Raw genomic sequence first — 23742 nt, 5'->3', positions numbered from 1 at the left:
GGTGCAAAGATCACATTAACACCATAAAGACAGCTGACACCAATACCAGTACATAATGCCTGAAATATCAGTAAGGGGCGGCTCCTCGCTTATCAACCAATTTGCATAATAACCTGATCGGAGGAATGGAGCTCAGTTAAGGAAGGAGTGTCTATATGTATGACACAAATAATGAGGGAGGAATTAGAACCTGGAATGCAGCACTTTTGTGGAGAGGGCGCGCGGACACACACACACACACACACACACACACACACCTGCCCAACTGAGAAGGCCCAGCAGCACCTGGTGGCTACGTATTGTCAGAGACAGAAGTAAAGTTTGCTTCTACAGCTCTTCATTTTCTCAGTGATGCATCTCTGACTACAGCAAATAAATAGTGACATATTAAAACAATCAGGTCAGGTCAGGTTGGGACATGCGCTGATGCAGCGCGCTGCTGCACCCACCACATGGCGAAACTCCTCGGGATCCCGGCCGGCGATTCCCCAGACAGACACAAGGTCCAGTCCCACCCTCCGGAAATGGCCATCCATCTGCCGCAGCCAGGTGTTACGTGGGCGTCCCCTCAGCCTGGTCCAGCCGCTCGGGTCCTCAGCAATGAGGATCCTGCCAGCCGGATCACCCTCAGGGAATCGTGCCACATGGCCGTAGTGCCGTAACTGCAGGTAATGTGCCACATTCGGGACTCCTCTAGAAACCGCTCATTCCACACAAAGTCAAACCAGCGGTACCCAAGGATTCTCCGAAGAGACAAAGTACCAAAGGAGTCCAGTCTTTGTCTCAGCTCACTGGATAGTGTCCATGTCTCACAGCCGTACAGCAAGACAGGGAGCAACAGGACTCTAAAGACGTGGACCTTCGTCCTCTTACAAAGATATCAGGAACTCCACGCACCCCTTTCCAGCGACCTCATGACCCCCCATGCTCTCCCAATCCATCTGCTGACTTTACAGGAAGAGTCACCAGACACATGGATGTCGGTGCCGAGGTAAATCTCTCGACAAGGTCGACATTCTCCCCGCAGACAGACACACTACTGATGGCTGTGCCTAAGAAGTCCTTAAATGCCTGGATCTTGGCCTTTATCCAGGACACCCGCAATCCAAGACACTCAGACACTTGTTCAGTGTCATAAAAACAATGCCAGTGTGTAATTCCCTTCATTGAAATAGATCATAGATGGTGGCAAAAGCAATATTTTTGTGGCTTTCAAACAAGCAAAAAAGATTTAAGCACAGAAATTTAGAAAGGAGGAAGTGGGTCTGTTACTACCAGCTATATGAAATGTTTAAGACCCAAACACAATTACTATCAATTTGAAACATTAAACGGTAAACAGAACATTTAAGATCACCGCAGTGGCTATTTAAAATGCAACAAGATTGAGAAATCAGCCAGCCAGCCAACCATAGCCACAGCCAGAGACTGATCAAACCGGTGCATTTTCCAGAAAGCATGATCTGCAGCATCCACAGCACTCCGGAAATCTTTGCCAGCAACATCAAGTCCTGCAATTTTTCATGAAGGCAGAGCTCCTGTTTCAGCTCACACACAGGCCTCGACAGTCCCTTGGACATTCTGTGATGGATGTTTTAGCCGGAATACTGCAATCGTTTTCATGGTAACATTTTTCAGCCATGGTTCATAGTTTTTTTCAAAATTGGGGAAAAGTAAAAAAAAAATAAAAAATGCATCTGGCTCAGTGAGATGAATGTCACAGGAGGCTTGGATGGTTTTTACTGCACACCGCTGCTGGGACTCCTGCGGGTCATCCATGATGCCCTGGCCCAAATACAGGCCAGGAACCCTTTGATAATCCACATAACAGCCATTGTGATACTGCATACACTGCATCAACATCGATTAAGGTAGGCCCAGATGAGCAACAGGCCTTTCGGGACCAGAGTTCTGAGGCATGGGCAGAGATCTCACCCAGACTGAGAGCCTGGAACTTGGGCAGAGTGGCCCTCTCTGGGCCAGGACAGGCACGGCAGCCGTCTCTCCTGGGCCAGGCTCTGCAAGTGTGCGACCCCATCCAGGCCAGACTCGGGAATCCACAGTGATTTCACTTTGGTTGGACGCTAAAGGCAATGGGTCAGAAGCAGAGGCAGAGGCAGTGATGTGAACCACCAACCTCCGCTGCCTCCTCTTCCTATGGGCAGGAAACCGGCAGGGAGATCAGTATCTATCCAAGCGCCCTCACGCTAGACAGTTCCCCCCTCACCGCAACCAGCAAATCTTTATAGTCCCTTGGGAATCTGCGGCATGGGTGAGTTTGAACATCAGATCCGTCCTCATGAAGAGCCAGGGCCTCAGATCTCCCCAACCGCAGGTCAAAGGTCAAAGAGGGAAAAAGTCCTGCAGGACTGGCAACCCCCTCGGCAACTGAATCGGAGGCACCGGGAGCATCTGATCCGCTGGATGCATGGATGCGGACAAGCCAGAAGGAGGGTGCAGGCTGCTGGCACTGTTTGGGACATCTGTCATTCCATCATATCAGAGGGAACGTGTGGAGCCAGAGCAGGCGAGATTCAAAACAAGAAGGGGTGTATTGGGACAGAACCGACAAAAACTGAAGAATCAACAGGATCAGAAGGGATCCAAACCAGGTACGATGAGCGAGGGAGGTTCTAGCCCACACAGGGTTACAACATCACTGACAGAAATGGAATATGCAGGACTGGGAGGCACTTAAATACAAGGCTAACGAGAGAGCAAACAGGAGGCAGCTGGGATTAACAGGAGGGCAGGAACGAGCGGTAAGACTAATGGACACCAGGCCTGGATGGTTAAGGTCACACTGGGGAGGAAATGGGAGGTTCAGGCAGACCTTACTGGCAAGACATGCCACTAACTAACTAATACATTAATTAACATGAATGTGACTTAAAAGTTGATGTCCCTTTGTAAGAGCACAAATTTTCCATGCCCCTTTTCCACGCCCCCTATTCCTTTGTGGCTTAGCTCCGCCCCTGCCACCTGGTATTCTCTCTGCGGCATGGCTGTGCATTATCTCACTCTAAGCGGAGACTACAGCAAATCCTGCAATGTACGCAGCAGGTCATTGGCTGTCATCTCCCCCTGCTTGAAGTCCCATACTAATCAAGGATGAGGAGCAGGGCTAAGAAAATAATGTCTGACCCCTTTCACCCTAGTTACTTCATCTTGCAGCATCTTGGCAGCAGGAGCTGAGAGTAAAAGTTTGAGTACAAGGACCAATTACCACCTAAACAGCTTCTTTCCTCAGGCCATTGCCCTCCTACATAAGCAGCCAAGAGAAGTACACTGGAACTTATAACCCACAGTTTCCCAACTCGCTCCTCAGGAACCCCCAGGCAGTCTGTGTTTTTCTAGAAATGTAGACTGGCGGAAGGGGACTCGGAGAGAGCAAAAACGTGGACCGTCTGGAGGTCCCTGGGGAAACACTGTTCTAATTTAAATTATAAGCTTATCTGCACATATTTACATGTCTACTTGTTTATTCTATATTTGCACATATTTATTAATATTTTTATATATTTTTTATTTTTATTCGATTTATTGGTTTTATACTTTTGTCTTGATTTTATGTTTGTTGTGCACTTCGTGCACCAGGACAAATTCCTAGTACTTTTTCTACGTGGTGAATAAAAGGATTCTGATTTTGCTTACTTCAGCTTAGATCAAGCCATTTTTATGTGTCTTTATTACTTAATTTTCTTTATCGTACATATTGTGTGTATCATAAACTTGCATTTGATATTTTGAACTACACACTGCAGTATATTGTAGACTGCAATCGATTGCTTAATTATAAAATATTGGCACAAAAATAATGTTTTTCTGCCAAACCGAAGAACTTTTTTTTTATCAGGTGATGAAATGTTGAATATGGACTTGCAAAATTACAGTCAAAATAATTGGAGATTGAAGTCCAGGCAGTGTCTGACGATACAGTGATAATTGAGGTCAGTCGCATGAAATCATACCACCTCGTACTCTGGATCCAAACGGACTTTAATTGCTTACCCACACGAGGCCACAGCGCCCTCTACAGAGCCTAGCAACAAATTACATTTCACGACTAAAACTAGACGCCTATCTTTCGATGGAATATTTTTGCTTGTATGGATGTTTAGTTGTATGGATGGCCAGTAAATCACGTTTTGATCCTGCACCTGCACCCAGAAAAAATATTTAATTAGATTTGTTTATTCAAGTTCGCACCAATTTATACAGCATAATATTTCATTAGAAGGTAGCAAATCTCTTATAAAGGAGCCATAGAAAGACTTTTTTTGGGTCTTGAACACTGACACAGTATGTCCAGCATGCAGTTACAATGCACTACACATTAAAATGTAAACAATGACTTTGGTATCCTTATTGTAATTTATTACTTTCCTAATGAACTTCTTGATGTGGAATCAGTTACCTTAATCATTAGAGGGGTTTCATGTGCAAAGGAGAAAATACATCCATAAATGGAAAATAATGGTTCTGTTTTTTAAAAGCATTATGCGTCTGACTCTCGAGTTTAATAATGATATGCATTAAATGAATACTTTTAATGGCGGGATAGGACAAGCTCTTGCCATAGAGTTGAACTCGATGATGTAAGATGTCGGCTTTAGGACCTGGATGCGGCACCTTGGTAGAGAGGGCGTGTGCCGGCTGAGGTGGAAGGAGGCATATAGACGGAGATCCAGGAGGGACTGCAAAGGGGAGTTTGGCAGCGGCGAGGGCGATGCGAGAGAGGGGGCACAGCTGAGACAGAGAGACTGTGAACGCGATCAGGGAGACGAGCCGTTCGGAGCGCAGCACGTTTCATCTCCATATCCTTCTGAATCCGCGTAAACCGGAAGGCGCCGGCTGAACATGTCAGTTCACGCTTTGCAAGAATATGAATTTGAAAGGCAGTTTAACGAGGATGAAGCTATCCGATGGATGCAAGAAAACTGGTACGTTTTAATGAATAAGTCCGAAATAAAATATGGTTGGTGTTAATCTATATTACCGATTCTGTAATAAAGTCCTCACGTTGTACCAGGCGCGTTATTCGTGTAAATATAAATGTTACGTGTATCATGATCATTTGTATGGGGGGGGAATATACACGTTAAAGGATATGCAGGTGGTTTGCATCGGTGCATCCTAAGATGAATGTGCGAGCCTGATGTTCCCAGATCGCCTGGCTTTTTTTTTTTGGTGTGACATCCAGTGATTTCTGTGTACAGAAGAAAGCATGTATATTTTAAGCATCGCAAATATGAACAGATTCCGGGTATTCAACCCGATGCTGTGCAGTTATCCGCCTCCTTCAATGACAAGGGGGGATTTCATCCTCTTAGATGCCTGCCTGGGTCCGGCCCGGCCCCTACGATAGCCAGTATGAATGAAGCGACATGATCGCAGGCCCACTGCAGGGATGAAAGCCCTGGGACTGAGCAAGCACACATTTATTCATCTTTTCAGGGTAAAATAAGAGGCGAGAAAAGCAGAGCACGTGTTTTTATTATCGGTCTCCATCTCTCCTTCCTCCGTGATCAAGATGCAGCTCCATTTCTGGATGCATTCACCATCAGATGCGAGAGCCAGGTCACTTCAACCGTTAAACGAAATATTTCCGCTTCCACTTCGCAGCATCCCTGAATTCACCCGATAAGCTGTCCGCTTCCGTATGCATGGGCATTTTATAAGCGCGAAGGTGTTTTACCTGTCAGCATAAGGCTGCCTATTCATTCAAACCCCGATTCACTGGCGTAAAACGTACCGATGGCCCCGGTTGGGTTTAAGTGCAGTTGCTATCCGGCATCGGTCACAGGGGCTTGAAAACACCCCGGTATAAACGGCGCCCAGGCAATCACGCCCCGTCCCTTTGCTATCGTCCCGGGCGGCGCTAACGTTACAGAAGGCGGATATATTACGACCGATACCGCTCCAGCTTTGCCACAGCTCGCTGGAAATGTTACAAAACACCACCGAATCATGTTAATTAACATTAATAATATCACCGGGCTGGGTGCAGTAGCTTAGGATATATTAGCTTTCCAGCAGTATAAATAATGCACTTAATTGTACACCTTGTACAAAATTATTTAAAAGGTGTACTCAATATTTTCCGTAAGCAGTATTACAACCACGCATTTATCTTACTTGTAAATGTGGTTTAGTAGTACCTATTCGTTTAAAATTCTTTGCCAGGACTGAAATACTTTTACTTCGATATTACACTAAAGGTCTAATTAACAATAACCCATTTTCAGAGGGTGTATTTGCAAATTACATTTCACGTGTTTATTACAGTTTATATGAATATTACTGTGTTATTTGGCATAGCAGTATCTCTATGGTATAAAATATACTCTTCATTATTCACTTTGAGAGAAGTATATTATTTAACTGTCGTCATATTTATCGGTTAATATAAATAACACATCAGGCGAAAAGGTAGCGCCGCCGTTCGAAATAGTTGTAGCGCGTGCAGGCGAAGCGGCTGTGATATCCTTAAGCACAAACTGGTAGCCAATCAGAGTCATCTTCTGATGTCTGCTGACTGCATTTTGGCCAATCACGCTGCAGATCCTCTGTGCCGACCCTTTCGAGAAGTGCTTGCATCATGTAAACCTGTCAGATACATGGGGTGTGTCCGAAATCGCGCACTTGCCTCAGTGCACTGAGATGTAGTGCGTAGTGCGCACTGTGCACTTCCTCCTGTAGTGCACACTACCATGGGTAAGTGCTGTCATAAATGGAACACTACCGTTCTGCACTTACCGGAAGTGACGGACTAGCATTTGATCGCGATTCTCCAGCGCCCCAAAATATTTGCCGTGTTTTGTTTACAATGAATTTCCTTGTGGTTTTATTTGCGTGTATATAACCTATCTACGACCGCCTAACCGGCTAAAAAACTGCTAACATTTACGTGTGCGAACTCTTCCAAGCCGATATAATCGCAAACTCAAAATTATCTATAACTGTCGTCAGAGAGTGACAGGCTACACACCGAAGTATACATCAGTAAAATAATTTTATTAATGTTACATTTATATGACGCATGTTGCCTCCGCTTGAGCTTGCGTGTCTGTGTTGTCCGCCATTATTTAAACTTGCCGAAAGTCCCTCCCCTTCCGCTACGTGGTCAAAATGGCGTCCGTTTAGTGCGAGTAGTGTCCATCGTTCTGCACTGCGTTTTCTGGCCGTTTTCAGTGCACCATCCGGGTACTTTCAGTGCACTTAATTTTGGCTTAGTTGTCAGTGTGAACGCACTACGCCCTAAAATCGCGCACTAAAAGTGCGCAAGTGCGCGATTTCGGACACACCCATGGCCTCAAATACCGTCGGGGGGGGGGGGGGCATAGCCTTATTTTTTATAATAAATCGGTGTTTGTTTGTTTCGGTGTATTAAATGACGTCTAAATGATGATTAGATATTTATTTTTAAATATCATTAAATGAGACAGGCACTGTAATTCTCTTTATTATAAGTGGAGTGTGTTAATGTTAAGAGCTTTGTTACACCCATAAATATGTCCTTTGGCAATAAATGATGATTCACCTTAGAAGAACCTGATATTTGGTTTCCCTTTCAAGACAACCGATCACTTAATACACAGTGTTCTTACATTTTCAGATATATTTCATGTAAAAAAAAACATACAGTTTTTGTTCATTTACAAATTCAAATGTGGCAACAGAACTTATATATCACATTTATATTGTGTTCCCAATGACTGATTAAGTGTGAATAAGTTAAGGAAATGGTATTGTACCACAGCAAAGGAACCCACTGACTAAATATCGCGTTACCCTTAACAAGATACTCACTGATACCGTTACCTTAGCTCCCATCTGACGGTGTCAGAGTCCATTACCGTTAAACCAAAACGAGACGATGGTCCGTGCCGTACATCCTAGTCTTCCAGACATATGTTTTTATATCTGTGGCCAGTGGAATCATGCACCCTGGGTAATGACTGATTCGCTCTTGCTAAGAGGGGGGCGTTACATCTGAGAGCTAGGGGGGCTGACCGTCACCAGGACAGCAAACTCTACTTTCCCAGAATGCCATAGGTGTCACATGCTCATAGTTTAATCGTTTAATTGGTTGCTGTTGTCAGAAATACTGACAAATATTCCAGAAGGCTTGTGCAAAGATTTTCTCCCATTTCTACTTGTAAATAAGTCCTTCCATCCGACTATCAGTTGCCTGTAATTATTTTTCTAGTTCAGGGTCGTCTAGAGCTCCTTCCAGGGAGCATAGGGCATATAGTAGGAGATGCCCAGTTGTGAGAGGAAGGTGGGGTACCTAAGGGATGCCGGTGTAGATGCAGGGATCATGTACAAATTCCACATTCGCAGGACCAGGGACAGGGAGGCGGGAGGTCACAGTGTTACCTTATAAAATAATATACCGAATATTGTAGTAGTTTACATACCACATTTCTATTTATGTTACATGTTTTTATGCTGTATATTATGTACAGAAAATTAATATTCAGTATTGTCATTATGCACAGATAGTTACATCATTCTATTCACGTTACATAGTTTATTTACCATATTTATATTGTGTTGCTACATTCCTCCTGCTATATTATAAAGACACTGTTCATGTATATACTTTGTCTCCGCCGTTCTATCATGTCACTTTACCCCTGTAATTGTGTACATACCCCCCCCCCACACACACACACACGTATCTTACGTTGCACCGTGGTCCAGGGAAACGACGTCTCGTACCACTGTGTACTTCTGTCTAGCTGGCCTGGCAATAAAGCCCCACTTGACTTAGTTGTATGCATGAAGCAAGTTAGCCTAGCATGTGCTTAAGCCTTCTGTCATGCAAATCTGTTCACCATATCTGGAAACATCTAAAATTTTGGTGCCCATCCTCTGGCTAAGAGGTGGCTTGTTGTGACACTTGGTTTTAAGGGTGATTTTTTATTTTTTTTCATTGCTTCGGGTGGTGTTCTGTCCCCCTGATGGATTTGCACACAGTTAGAGTAGCTTCGGGTGAGCAGAGACCAGCAATCTTAGAGCACAGTCAGCAGAAAAGCATAAAGGAGGTACATTACACAGCTGCCGCGTTACGGATGGCCAAACGCCGAACTCTCCTTCCCAAAACAAACTAACAGCAGCGGCCAACAAACAAGGGCATTGTGATAATTATCTCTGCTACAAGCGAAGGTTTTGTGAGTGTGTTACTTACATGTATGTTAGCGCGCACCTTGGTGATATCGGTGGAGTTCGCTGGTCATCCGTCCAGCCGCTGACTGAGAGCTGGCATCCAGAGCTTGTGTCATCCTGTTATTTCGTCTGCATTATAATTTTGATCCCAGCGTCTGGGGGAGGGGGGGGGTGGTGCTGGGTTGGGAGGTATATGGTAGAACCATAAACCATCATGAGTGTCTTTGAGGACCATTGGAAGGAGCTTATTTGTGCGTCCAAGTCCTGAGGCCATGACATCGTTGACTTTTTTTTTTTTTTTAAACCTTCCATTCAGAGGAAAGGTCAGAGGTCACTCTGTTTTTTTCCCCCCCACCTCAAGGATGATAAGTGAGAATAATAATATAGGTGAGAGACCTCTCTGGCCCAGGGATGCCGTATTAACTTCATGATGAGGGGTTAAGCCACACTTTCAGTGGCTGTGTGACTCAGCTCTTCAGGGACTGGGTTTTCCAACCAGTACAGGGCAACAGAAACAGAATGCACACAGAGTGCTATTTCGTGGAAAACGTAAATAAATGCATTTTCATCTTCTTTCCTGCTTGCACTCCCAGATTTTTACCAGTGAGTAATATCGGATTGCTTCGTCTTTGACCCATGACTTTAAATTTTTTTTTTAATTGGGTCTTTTCTCAAAACTGCCATAATGTCACGGTGTTCATTTTTTTCCCCTTTGTGCAGCAGCAAATTTGTCAAATGACTGCTTACACAATAGGAAGCTTCATCCCAGGCCCTTTAAATAATCCAAGCTAGCATTTGTGTGTTTTTTTTTTTTTTCTTTCTTTAGATTGTGCAACCTCTGTAAGCATCGTGCATGGGGATGTGCCTGAACATTACATCTGACGTTCTTACGTCCTTAAACCGGTCTCAGAGATGGATCCACGCCTGTGTCCTACTTGCTTCCCCTGTACTAGACGTGTCTTCAGAGGACACAGCGAATAATGATGTAATGGGCCGTACCTCTGAAACAAGGCAGCTGAATACTAAAGCCACGCGATTCGTCGGCCAGTGTCTGATATCCGGACTGAAAACCAGTATGCACCAGTCTCATTGCTGTCTAACTGGTGCAGGGCCGCTTAGGCTCTGTGTTCAGACCGTGTGATTGCAGGTATCGACACGTTTCGGGGTTTCTTGTAACTAATGGTAATTAACTCGAGGTTGAATGCAGCCGAGGTTAATTAGCAGCAACTTTTGGGTATCGTGTTGTCGGAGGAGGTGAGGAAGCCGCTGCCGTTATTCACTAGCGGGAATGACTGTTTATAATGTGGGCGTAGTACGGTGTAATTTCAGAATTACGAGTCTTTTGTGGACCGACCGGGCCACTGACTTGGCTCACCCCCAGCGGTAGGGTGAGCAGTCTGAGACGGTTGAGTGGAGGTGGGGCGGCTTGATAGAAGCTAGTGGGACTTGTACGTCGGAGCTATTCAGTGAATCCCAGTCGCTGCTCCCAGCGCCTCCAAGCATTCCAGCACTCGTGTGTCATTCTGGGTGGAGGCACCATTGCTGTGTTTTACTGCCACCCTCCCACAGAGACGAGCGGCCGGATAAGGACCCATAAATGGAGCACGGTGGGCTAACAGAGGATTAGGATCTTCTGTCGAACACGAGAAAGGAGCACAATTAGCCCTTGTATGAAGAAGACGTCCCACAGACGTGCATTTCTGTGGTTTGACCGAATTACCGCGATCTATAGCATTGTTTTGACCAAGCATTGCCGGATCTGAGATGAAATTCAGTTGTTTTCATGTCTGTCTGCATGGCATATTTCCCGAGGCTAGCTTCCCACCACAGAAGCGTGTCCTTCGGAGGCCCTTCCCAGGTGACATTTGAGGGAACGTGTAAACACTGGTGACGTTTGAGGGACCGTGGCGTAATGACGTGTGCGCGATGGGTGATTTGCCAGTGCAGCAGGATGCCGTGGGATCCTTCAAGGTCTCCTGCTATGAAAATGCTGAACTGTACACATACTCCAGGGAGAAGCATTCTACCAGTGTGAGCTCAGCAGGTTGCTTTGGACCTGCTGCTGCTGTGTGTGTAAACAATGGGAATTTAAATACAAATGGCTAAGGGTCCCTGACAGCCAATCAAAATGAGCCCCTCCTCCCCCAACAGCTAATCATAAACAGCCCCCTCCCTTGGACACTTTGCCAATCCACCTGTCCCCTTTCGTGCCTTTCAGCCAATCAGCTTCTGGAGCTTAGCTTTTGGGAGGGAAGAGGGAGAAGAGTTGGCGCTCCAGATCATCTGACAGCCTTGGGTCCTTCAGAGTGCACCGCCCGTCTACCTGCTACTCCCGCGACTGACCTTACATGTTGTGTTGCTCAAGGACAGGCCCCAGCTGCTTGGAGTTAATTGCCAGACCTTGTTTTTGTTGAAAAGCTGCTGATGGTTGTTGAACGAGATGCATAAAAGCAGAGGGCTGGTGTCTTGAATGCTAGCGGCCTAGCCGATGCCATGAGGAAGCACATCTTCGCTCCCGAGCCAGAGAGATCGGCATCTGCGGGCTAGGCTGATTCTTGGCACCGCTTCCGCCCTGTCAAGCCTGCGGCCCAGCGGGGGCGAGCGCTGAGATGCTGGCGTGTTAGACAGCATAAGCCTGTCTGTGTTTCTCGGGGGGGGGGTGGAGGCTGAGATGGACGGCTTGTCCGAGAATAGCTTCTTTGGATGGCCGTGCCGTCCCTGTGCCTCGAGGCCGTGAGCCGATTTGCCCGTGAGACGCTCTTCCACTTGGGGTCATCATTTGCATGGCCACCAGGGGAGCGGCTGGGTCACATGACAGAGTGTAGCCAGATGCATTGGGGCCACCCTGGATGGTAATAAACAAAACATGACTTTAGCGCTCGGGTCAGTAGCGGGTGAGCGATGGAGGTCTCGTCACGTATCCATGTATACGAGATGCAGCAAGAGTTGCATGCCTTCTTTAGACCGATTGAAACACGTGAAAGGTTTGGCATGGTGCCCATGCTTCTCCCAGCCCCTATAACCAAGGGGCAGGCTTTAAACAGGCAGGGCTCGCTTGTAAATCAAGAACAGATGAATACGACCACTCAGCACCCCATTTGTCTCTCTTCAGTATGTTTCTCTTGGCAGTTACGTCTTGCTGGCAGACTGTCCTTAGCAGACACCGTATTTGAATGGGCAACAGGGAATGACTTTTTGGAAGACGAGAGAACCACCTGGCTGAGCAGTGCCTTATCACTGGCCAAAGTAGGACAGTCGAGGACCGGACAAATGAGGCCATCTTTGCAATAAACGGCTGGCTGCACCAAAGTTTTACACTGGTAGGAGGTCGATATTTGCGTGTACGACTTTATCCCCTCGGCACGTCTAACAACCAAGGCTAACCAGAATTGTTTGGGTAAAGGGGTAGATTCAGCCAGATAACTGGGTAACGTTAAGTTGCTTGAGCTGCGTCTCCTCTACATGGATATTTCCAAGGAAGTCAGCCCCAAATTGTAGCAACGAGCCTCTCTGGTTGTGAGTGAGATGACGTTTATGACGCCCAAGTTGGGTAGTCACACCTCGTTAAGGCCAGCTTCCAATGACCGATGCCCTTTTTGTGACGATCTCAGTGGCTGTGGGCCCTTCACATAAATGGCTTCCCTAAAATTGAGGAAGTACCTATCCCTATATCAGGAAGCTCCATGATGGTAGATGCAATTACCTCCTCCACTGTGCCATGACACTCTCAGGGTGTCTCTGTTGAGTGAGTTCCAGGACTTTCTTTGTTTTAAACCTCTTCCCCCTTTGCACGGAGCCCAGCGCAGTAGCATTTCCACTGTTCAAATTCAGGCACCTGAAATGGGGTCCTCATCGGTACCTTCATTCCGTCTCAGTTCCACCCCCTACGAAGTTCAGTTTATAACTTTACACAAGTAGCAACGACAGGAAAACGGCAAAGGAGCTATACGTCACCCCAGTCCAGGCATGCTGTCAGATTAACACGCAGCAGAGTTTGCTGCTGGACAGGTTCTGGTCTTAGCGAAGCCTTCACATCTGCTACCCTGCCCCCTTCACTGTGATATAAATAAGCACACCGCTCTCCGAGGACATGTAAGCTCTTAATGAGCTAAAACTATTAATGATCTCAGCCAAGCTGATACTGGGAAGTTAGTCACTCCGTTCAGCTCTACCTGGTCTACTTCTACCTGTCTCAGACACTTTGAAATGGATATGTCTTTCTTCCTAGATGGCATCACAATAGAACGTGTCAGATATCAAAACAAGTTCATCCTAACCCTAATATAAGAGCATTTACTGTTCTAACATCAAGCCGCGTATAAAACATACTAACCCATGTGCAACTACTATTCCAATCCCAATCTCACCCTTTGTAAGTTTTAGTCCTAGACTTATAAATGAAAATATGTAACTAAAAATGTGGTCCAGACTAAAGGCACAGATATGGATATCCCCCCCCCCCCCCCGAGCTCTAGGGGGTGATTATGGGACAGCAGTCTGTACCACCTCGGATTATTTAATAAGCCTCAGCTATGGTCTTTTGAGAATCCCCACAAACACGGATGAAGAGACTGGCAGAACGGCACACGTCAACCTGGCTGAACGTCAGAAGGAAATCAAAGGACGTGTTTGGTGTCGCATATCGGCTGAGCTCCGATTGCCACCTAGGTGGTTGTGGGGGGGAGGGGAGGTTGAGTCATGACACACACGATACGAGTCCAGTCCCTCTGTGACTCATCCTACGGTATCTGTGCTCAGTCGCATCCCTGATTACCCACCTTGGAAATTTGTGCACAGCGGAGCATAAGGGCACTGTGATTACTTTTCGAGAGCAGTCGCTGTTTTTTTTTGTTGTTTTTTTTTTACACATCTCCATCACCGTCTCCACATTACATCATCTCCACTACAAGCCCTCCATATGCCCATAGATTGGGGTATTTAAATCAGAATAATATTGCATTTGAAGGATAAACATGCTTTGTGATCACCCGAGGATTATGGGTAGCCCTGGGGAGACGTGACCCATTGTCTTTTCTTCTTACTGTTCCACGGCAGACTCTCTAGGGGAGAAAAATCAGAGTGAGGTGTCATGTAATAAATAGAAGGTACCTCCTCCCACAGCCTCCTTCAGCCCATACCACATCTTTCCTCTGCGTTCTGGAGGATACCATGCTGCAGTCCTTATCTTCCCTGGTCATCTGTGTCTGAGACCATGCGTATCTCTGAAGGGGACCTTGTGCATTACAGGAGCAGGCTGACATTGTGGGAGACTTGCTCTTGATTCCCCAAATTAATTTCCATCTCCACAGGTTGGTCTTGGGGGGGGCAGCCTGGGTCTGAGGGGCACCATGGATCTCTTCCGGGTGTGATGCCAACAGTTGACCAGGCTCCCAACTCTACTTTGACAAGCTTCTTAATAGAATCTCTCCTGTGTTGCAAAGTTTAATTTGCCAGGTGTTCATCTGGCTCCCAGAAACACACTCTACCACGAGCTAGAGAGCATTCAGTCTGCAGCTCAAGCTAGTGTCAAAGGTGAAATCCGGGGGGGTGGTAAGACGAGGACTGCAATGAATCTTTAACAATTTGGAGGACTGTAGCTGTACAGAGTGTCTTGCCAGGCAATCGTATGTCTGTTTACAGCTTTGTAGACTGTTGCAGCGAAGACCACCTTCCACTCTGCCTGGACCATTACTCACCATTCTGTCCGATGTTGGTCTGTCACTGTCCCCAGCCACCCTTTCTGTAACCCTTCCTTGAGGTTTGCTTGGGTGTCTTTAACACCAGTCTTGAGATAAGTCACTCTCATGTGGACACTGTGATAGCACAAGATACTGATAATGTAACCGGATATGTTTTGACTTCTATGAAGAGCTTTCCTTTGAGTCTACGGGGTGTATTTCACAGCTTGCCCTGGATTTTGTCTGCAAAATGGGGTCTGAGGAAACAAAGCAGGCTTATTTTTTGAAGGTGTTTTGGGAGCATTTAGAGTATAAACCCGATGTATCTCCCACTCCGGCGATAACGGTGACTGAAGACACACTAGGAACAGTGAGTCTGGACGTACCCAGCGTGGCCCGCTGTTGTGGTTAAGCGGAGCTGGTGTGGATTTATTGCAATGTTTGTTTATTTCTGCCTTGGTCACACAAGCATGTCAGATGCTGCATTGCACCATTGTTAAGACCCACACTTGCGTGGCACTGGTACGGTGTTCGGTGTATCCTTTAGTAGAACAACGGGGACAACTTTTCGTCCCAGTCTGGTCTTTCAACCTTACAACCATATTTATGAGGCAAAAAAGGAAACGAAAACTGTGTGTGTGTGTGTGTGAGAGAGAGTGAGAGAGAGTGAGATTTCTGGGTACAGTCTGTGGCTGGGGTTGCATTACGATTGATCTGTTTGGAGTAATGGAGACCAGTGGTCTGTAGCAGAGTCTCCCGATTGTTTCTGTGCCTGAAAAGTCCTTTTGTCGCTGCATCATCCAGCATTGTGACAGTGTGGGGAACAAGCCAGGAAAAGCGGCCTGAAAACCAATAGGCTTCACGGGCTCCATGTTCCTCAGGCTCTTCTGCGGTATGAAAATTAAAATGCAAAATAAAAAAGGAAGCAAGATGTCAACTAAGACGTAATGGAGTGGGCCGGGGGGGTTATAATGTCTGAGTTCAGTGTTGTATCGGGGCCATTCATAGGTCGGGAAAGATACGTTGAATATTGGGGGGGGGACATTTTTCTAGCTGCGTTTGGATTTTCTCTCCTCACGTCCTAAATGACAGCCGGGAAGTTAGGGTTGTGCAGTTTACCATAGTGCTAAGACGACAAAAACCTTCATTTGTATAATGCCAACAGCTGTTCTTCCCCATGACATCTGCTTTTTTTTTTTTTGGCTCAGACACCCTTTTGGTACTCTTCCCATCCTGAGGTAACGGCACATCCCATAATACCCCCAGCTTTTTAAAAACGGGCTGAACTTTAGTGAGTGCCGTGGTGGCCGGCCCAAGTCGGAGGGGCTGAATCCCCCCGCCCCCCCCCCCCACCCCCCCACGCTCTTGTCACTGACAGCTGGTGTTTTCTTGCCATGTGACAATGCCTGGGCATTCTCCTGGACCCCGCAGGGAGCGTGAGTTTCCCATCACCCTGGGTGACCTTAAAATATGATTTATGGCAAAGCCTCAACCCACTTCACCTCTCGCCGGCATGGGAGTTCTAATCGCTCGAGCCGCAAGAGAATCGATCGGCCTGCCGCTTTGTGTTCAGCAGTCTGGCTCGCCTTGGCTCCCAATTGCAAAGAAGTCTCCTTCAGGTGTCCTGGTTACAGCAGGAGCAACCAATGAGGTGAAAGGACTCCCTTTGTCCCTGGCTAGCATGCTAAATGATGGCCACCAATCAGAGGACTCTCTCAAGCAACCGGCCAACTGCGACGCACCTTAGGTTGTTAAAGATTTAAGAGGGATGTGGTAGGTAGGGCATCTTCTCATGTCTCTCAGTCTGATTCTTTCTCTCTCTCTCTCAAACTCAGACACACACACACACAGGTTTGTAATTATATCTTTATGGGGACTCTCCATTCATTTCTATGGGGAAAGCTCTAATCACAACATGACAACCTTAACCCCTACCCAGCCCTAACCTTAACCATAAGTAAACAAACAAAATACAAGACTTTTGGCATTTTTAGTTTTTTGATTGCATTCACAGATCTTTGTGGGAACCTGTAAATTGGTCCCCACAACGCCAAAAAAACAATGTAATATAAACCTAATCCACACACACACACACACACTGTCCTCTCAGCAGCTACCTAGAGAACAAGCTCTGAGCGTTATGTCATCCAATGACTGTGAGCAGACTCTTCAGTTTCCATTAGCCCTGATCTTTCTGCAAACACATGGAGTAATTCCATTTCCTTTTCTCATCTATGGACACGTGTCACTCGTAGACTGTACCTGACTTGTTTCCGGAAGGCAGGGGAAGAACCACGGTTGGTCAATGGTCAAGTGAAAAACATGCGAGCATGATAGCAAAGCATGTCTTGCCCTTTACCACGGTCAAGCCGGTAACTAACAGCAGATTGAGAATCCTCTCCCAGCTGCATGTGTGATCTGTGGGCAAGTTGCCAGGAATCTCTTGTCTTAGCCATACTTTGCTATTTCTTGCCTGTCAGCTTGACAGAGCTACTTGGGCCCGAGCCGCCTGTTCTCCTTGCTCTTGAGGTGGTTGTTGGGTAGGGGGCGTCAGGCAAAGGGCCCACCTGCTCTTTTGGACTGCTCGATCCCTCCGAGTCCTTACTGTCCCCTTCCCATCTGTCATGTCTGCAGAAAGTATCTGAGAAGGCCGTGTCTGCCGCTTCCTGACCGTACACCCCACCTTCTGCTCTGGACATCTACAGCTTCCAGCACCTACATTCAGATATTTACCTGTTTATATACTTTTTATTTATTTAGCAGACAGCTTTCATCCAAAACAACAAACATGCTTGGCAAGCAATGCATTTGAGAGAAGCAGGATCAGCTACTGAAGGGCACACGACAGAAATCACTCCGCTGAGCCAGTCGTTGGAATGGGCGACTTTCAGATGCCTGCGTGTTTCGCTCCATTGGCCCTAAGCAACCACGTTCACGTGGAAACTAAATGAGGTGATGCGGAGGCCTGCCTCAATGTATTCCTGAAGACGCTACGGTTCACAAGTTTAAATACCATGTCGGACGTACCCCTGAGAAAGGTCCTTAGATGGGACTCTGGTGAGTATCCGTATAGCTGCATAAATAATGTGAAAAATCCAAGATATGAAAGTTGAAACAGGGCTGACAGGAGGTACTTGCTCAGATCTGCCGAAGGGTGAGAATGTGTGAGCAAAGCGAGGTGACAGCATTACTGGGTCAGAACGTGGCCCCACAGGTGTGACTCTTCCTCGCCTTCCTTCACACTGAAGCCATCTGCTTCGCTGGTATAATTAGCTTCACGTTTCCTGCGCTTTAATAGCAATTTCAGTGTTGACATCTCATTCCTGTCAGTCCCCGAGCAAACACGCAGAGCCGGCTGCTTCCGTCAAACCAAGAAAAAAAGCAATTTTTTTCCTGGTTTAATGAAAAAAAGAAGGAAAAATGTTAGGAATTGCACCAATTCAGGGTTATCAGGGAGATGGGGCAAGCGACATTAAAGTTGAGGTAATGATATGTTAACGTTCAAACACGCTTGGCTAGGAAAGCCAGAATGCCAGCAGAGACTCTTCCGGGACTTTGTTCCTGTTTAGCAAGCATGTGCTTGCATCGTTGCGTGTGACGCCATGGCCATCGCTGTGTTATACACGTCAGCTCCCACACTACAAAAAGCCCAGCTAAGCTACGCTAAACAAACTGACTGGGAGAAACGTTCTGTGGGAGTTAAAACTGATGAACGTAGGAGTACAGGTTTCGTGCTGCCTGACAGGCTTGACTTGTTCCCAGCAATTCTTCAATGAAACTTTTTAGCTATGCACTAATAACAAGGTGTCTATTAATTTAGGTACCTGTGGAGCCAGAGGCACGTAGCTAACCATTATGTATTCTGTTAGAGAGATTTGTCTACCAATTATTGCTAATTTAGTTAAGCTACAGGTGGAGTCTTATGTGTATAAAAGACAATCATGATTCTGTGGGTTAAACCACCTGTTGAGCAGATGATTGGTGATGCATAATTTAGGTTATAAATTTAAAAATTCATTATTTTTTTGAGTCTTAATTGAACATAAGTAATGGGTGACTGATCCTTCATGAAAAAAACCCAAGGAAAGGCAGAATTTACTACCACAGAGTCACTTTCCCTGGGTCTGCCCTGTGTCCCCACAGAGTCACTTTTCCTGGGTCTGCCTTGTGTTCCCACAGAGTCACTTTTCCTGGGTCTGCCCTGTGTCCCCACAGAGTCACTTTCCCTGGGTCTGCCCTGTGTCCCCACAGAGTCACTTTTCCTGGGTCTGCCCTGTGTCCCCACAGAGTCACTTTTCCTGGGTCTGCCCTGTGTTCCCACAGAGTCATTTTCCCTGGGTCTGCCCTGTGTCCCCACAGAGTCACTTTTCCTGGGTCTGCCCTAAGTCCCCACAGAGTCACTTTCCCTGGGTCTGCCCTGTGTCCCCACAGAGTCACTTTCCCAGGGTCTGCCCTGTGTCCCCACAGAGTCACTTTCCCAGGGTTTGCCCTGTGTCCCCACAGAGTCACTTTCCCAGGGTCTGCCCTGTGTCCCCACAGAGTCACTTTCCCTGGGTCTGCCCTGTGTCCCCACAGAGTCACTTTCCCTGGGTCTGCCCTGTGTCCCCACAGAGTCACTTTCCCAGGGTCTGCCCTGTGTCCCCACAGAGTCACTTTCCCAGGGTTTGCCCTGTGTCCCCACAGAGTCACTTTCCCAGGGTCTGCCCTGTGTCCCCACAGAGTCACTTTCCCTGGGTTTACCCTGTCCCCACAGAGTCACTTTCCCAGGGTCTGCCCTGTGTCCCCTGAAAATAATGCCGGGCTACTTGTTGGCTTTTGTAGGAAGAAGTCATTCCTGTTCGCCGCCCTCTATGGAGCCTGCATCCTGGGAGGACGGCACCTGATGAAGCAGCGGGAGAAGTTCGAGCTGAGGAAACCGCTGGTGCTTTGGTCACTGACGCTCGCCGTCTTCAGGTCAGCCTCAGCCTGCCAATACACTGACTGTCAAATGTGCGCCATGGTGCGAAACGGCCTTTCTCACTCGATAAACTCGGTCAAGGAGTTAACAGAGCACGGGCGACAGCTTTATCTAACCACACCTCCACACAACCAGAATGGAAGGTCTACAGAAAAATGTTTAGTGACCAATACTTGGCTGTACTCTCAGATAAATGGACAAGACGGTTTCTTAATGCTTTTCACCTGTAATTCCTCTGTAAGTTTAATGTTACTTTGCCGGCTTTTACACGTAGCCCATTCTCTACTCTCTACTCTCTACTCTCTTGAGCACAGCGTAGAAGTATGGGCAATGTTGGCCTTTCAAACACCCTTTAGTTTCTATGGCCTTTATAAGACGGTGTTTGCTGTCTGTTTCTCATCGTGGGATGTTCTAAAACAGGGGCAGGGAACCTGATCCATGGAGGGCCGGTGTGGGTGTGGGTTTGGTGACCTTTCAGTCACCCAATAACAAATCAGTGGTTCTCAACTGCAGTCCTGGGGACCCACTGTTATTGGTTGATTGAGAGGTCATCCCAAAAACCTGCACCCACACTATCTCCATGGATCAGGTTCCCTATCCCTGTTGTGGAACATGATTGCGGGACACGCCCACATTCTGTTGGCAAACCGAAAAGGCTCTTTCATTGGTCAGATGTGCCACACCCCCTGACCAAACTAAGCCGTGTGTGCAGTGGAGGTCAACTTCAGATAACCTGACCTGGGGCATTAAAAATGGGTCATAAGCAAGAGCAGAACCAACCTGGAAACACCTATGGATGGTCCTTCCACCCAGCTTCCCTCCATCTGTGTCTGCGTTAAACCAAATCAGCAGAAGCTCCCCGGCTGTGATTTGTTCCATTAGGATACTAAAGTGAGCTGTGCCTAGCAACCACTGCGATAAACTGAGTCTGCATCATTCCCTTCTGAACTCCGCTGCTATGTGTGCTCAGGTTTACCGGCCGAAACACATGGGTCACCCTCAGCCTCTCAGAGTTCAGCATGTAGATGTCAAACAGCGGAAGGGAACCAGCGCAAGGGACCCCGAACTGGTGTGTGGGTGTCACTCTCCTATTGCTGCTTCAAACCACAGCGCTAGCTCCCAGCATGGTTTGGGCCAGGGTGTGTTTTCCCACCACAGCTCACCCAATCAACACCTCACTGTTGCTTCTGCTCCATTTTTTCCCCCTGGTTTCGCACTGCTGAGTCACTCTGTCCCCCCGGGGGAAACGAGCTGGCGCTGGGGGGGGGGGGGCGGCGTGGTGAAACAGTCTGGCGTTGCGATAGTTCGGCGGCGCGGCAGCAAGGTCCCTCTTGGGCAGCGGCCCCCAGCCTGCGCTTCCCTCCCCACTCCCCATCATGCCGCCATGGGCCCTACGCTCTTACATCACCACAGATTAAAAGAGCAGGACGCATGAAGGACGAAACCAGGATCTCGACTAATGATCCAGAGCTTAATCAGGATTTTCACCCCCCTGCTGATAACGCTGTGATGTCCACACAGATTGCAGTATAACATTACAGTCTGGAGCACGCTACCTGATAGATGTACCGACCCGGAACATTCCAGATTGTGTATCATAAATGTCTGCATCATTTGGCAAAGTAATTGTTTTTTAATGAGTGGATATTTCTCATCATTCTTAACGAAAGCGAGACCCTACAGAATGAATGATAGTGAAATAATAGATGTGAATTTCAGTAAGATTAGTGTGCACATATTGTGCCTCTGCGTTGGAATTCTTCCTGGATGTTTCTCATTCATTGGCTATAAATCTTCTAGGTCAGACCTTCTCCATTGTTAACTGTGTGCATGTGCACACAAACACGCACCTTCTTGAGTTCACTATAAAAGATAAACCATCCCCTAACCCATTTCTGTTAATCTCTGCGGATGCTTGAGGTTTCGATAGACCCTACATTGGCTTGATTCCTCTCTTTCCTTCCTCCCCCCCAGCATATTTGGTGCAGCCCGCACCGGCAGCTACATGATGTACGTCGTCATGACCAAGGGGCTGAAGCAGTCTGTGTGCGACCAGGGCTTCTACAACGGACCGGTCAGCAAGTTCTGGGCGTACGCCTTTGTCCTCAGCAAGGCGCCAGAGCTCGGTAAGGGGAGCACAGGCTCCGTTTCGGGCTCCCAGACCCATAGCAGCATTATGGAGGCTCATGGGAGTTTTACTTACACAAAAATGTTCTGAGGGCAGAACGAAAAATGATTGGTCCGGGGAGGTAGCCAATCATTTTGTAGAGGAGGTGGCTCCAAGCAACTAGAGGAGGCAGGACCAACTAATCAAAGGTCTTGGTCCTGCCTCTTCTAGTTGCTTGGACCTACCTTCTTTACCATCTGATTGGCTACCTCTCTGGACCAATCATTTTTCGGATTTTGGACTAAACTCCCAAGAGCATCATGTGGGCAGGGGCCCCCACAGGGGAAAGACAGCAACTCTGCAGGAGGTTCATTATTCAATAAGCCAAATGCTGCAGGCAACTTTCAACCATGTTTGTTTCTGAAAAATGTATAAAAGTGAGTCAATGTTAATAATAATAGTGTTATGGCAGATTGTCACATTGATGCTGCAATTTATGCAGGATCTGGGCTGGCAGTTACGGGGTTAAAAACTGGGCACTTTGGATTGATTTGTTTACCGAGCGGCTGAATGAACGCCGCCCTGCCAGATTCCTCGGCGTCCGAGAGATGAGCTGGTCTCCTGCGAATCACCGTCGTGCGGCCAGATGCTTCCGAGACATTCACTTACGTGTGGTTTCGCTGGAGCCGGTCCAGTTCCACTGAAGCACTGGACGAGTGCCTCGCCAACCAAGCGCGAGAACATGAGATGGACAAATGTGCTCAGTGCTGGAGTTTCCCTGGGTGGCATCCCCGTCTGCACAGCAGTGCATTCTGGGAAATGTAGTTACACACGTGCCTTGCTGCAATTTCGGACATACATACAAACACATGCACACACTTCTTTATTTCTTCTTTTGTGAGATTTGGTGTGATTGGGTTAGAAAATCCTTTGTGGTAGCCCCCAAGCTGAAGGGGAAAGGAGTAGTGGGACCTTTGAAGCACATACTCTTAATGTTGAACCTCTTGCATGAATGATCAATGTTAGGAATTCTGAACAACTGCTGCGGAAGTATCTGGGTTCAAAGGCATTATGTCTACGTTCAAAGCACTGGCTTCCTTTTTGTTAGCCTCCACGCTAATGGCTATTCCAAGTCAACTGGACTTTCTTTGCCTGCAGTCGTGCCCGTCACAGTGTAACAATGGACGTCTTGTCCGACCATCGGCTCCTTGTACTTTCTGCTCGCTATTCACTGTCTTCGTGTTTTTTCTTTCCGTCACCCCTCTCCCCTTTACTGTCCGCCACTGACTTTGTGCTCTCTGCTGCCCCCTAGGGGACACCCTCTTCATCGTGCTGCGGAAGCAGAAGCTGATCTTCCTGCACTGGTACCACCACATCACGGTCCTGCTGTACTCCTGGTACTCCTACAAGGACATGGTGGCCGGCGGCGGCTGGTTCATGACTATGAATTACCTGGTGCACGCCGTCATGTACTCATATTACGCCATGCGGGCAGCCGGCTTCCGCGTCTCGCGCAAGTTCGCCATGTTCATCACGCTGACGCAGATTGCGCAGATGGTGGTGGGCTGCGTGGTCAACTACCTGGTGTTCTCCTGGATGCAGCAGGGTCAGGAGTGCCCATCGCACGTGCAGAACATCGTGTGGTCCTCCCTCATGTACCTCAGCTACTTTGTGCTCTTCTGCCAGTTCTTCTTCGAGGCCTACATCAACAAGGCCAAGAGCAACGCCCAGAAAAAGGCCCAGTAGGACCGGGCCGAGCCGAGAGAAGAAGATAGAGGGGGGAGATCTGGTATGGACTCGAAAAGTTTGACTCGGGAGTTCGGGTG

General features: G+C 47.5%; 2 protein-coding genes across 6 annotated transcripts in view; one reads left to right on the top strand and one right to left on the bottom strand.

Moving 5' to 3' along the window:
• LOC111849397 (glutamyl aminopeptidase-like) overlaps positions 1–7957 on the bottom strand; it is a 26507-nt gene extending 18550 nt beyond the window's left edge. For 4 of the 5 annotated variants that reach the window (XM_023822235.2, XM_023822237.2, XM_023822239.2 and 1 more), the window contains exon 1: positions 7813–7957. In XM_023822235.2, coding sequence (XP_023678003.2) covers positions 7813–7836 — 24 coding nt within the window. In that variant the 5' untranslated portion in view covers positions 7837–7957. The remainder of the gene's footprint in view (positions 1–7812) is intronic. The other variant, XM_023822236.2, reaches the window with a different exon arrangement.
• elovl6 (ELOVL fatty acid elongase 6) lies at positions 4656–23742 on the top strand. The gene is made up of 4 exons (XM_023822242.2): positions 4656–4943; positions 19674–19805; positions 21784–21935; positions 23229–23742. Exons 1-4 carry the CDS (start codon positions 4861–4863, stop codon positions 23660–23662), a joined length of 801 nt encoding a protein of 266 aa, XP_023678010.1. The 5' UTR covers positions 4656–4860; the 3' UTR covers positions 23663–23742.

Source organism: Paramormyrops kingsleyae, chromosome 12 (genome assembly GCF_048594095.1).
Source record: "Paramormyrops kingsleyae isolate MSU_618 chromosome 12, PKINGS_0.4, whole genome shotgun sequence".
Lineage (NCBI taxonomy): Eukaryota > Metazoa > Chordata > Actinopteri > Osteoglossiformes > Mormyridae > Paramormyrops > Paramormyrops kingsleyae.
This window is presented reverse-complemented; position numbering and strand designations above follow the sequence as displayed.

Coding starts and splice junctions, on each gene's coding strand:
- elovl6 (XM_023822242.2), top strand. CDS start 4,861: ATGTCAGTTCACGCTTTGCAAGAATATGAATTTGAAAGGCAGTTTAAC. Junction 4,944..19,673: donor CGATGGATGCAAGAAAACTG/GTACGTTTTAAT, acceptor TGGCTTTTGTAG/GAAGAAGTCATTCCTGTTCG. Junction 19,806..21,783: donor CTGACGCTCGCCGTCTTCAG/GTCAGCCTCAGC, acceptor CCTCCCCCCCAG/CATATTTGGTGCAGCCCGCA.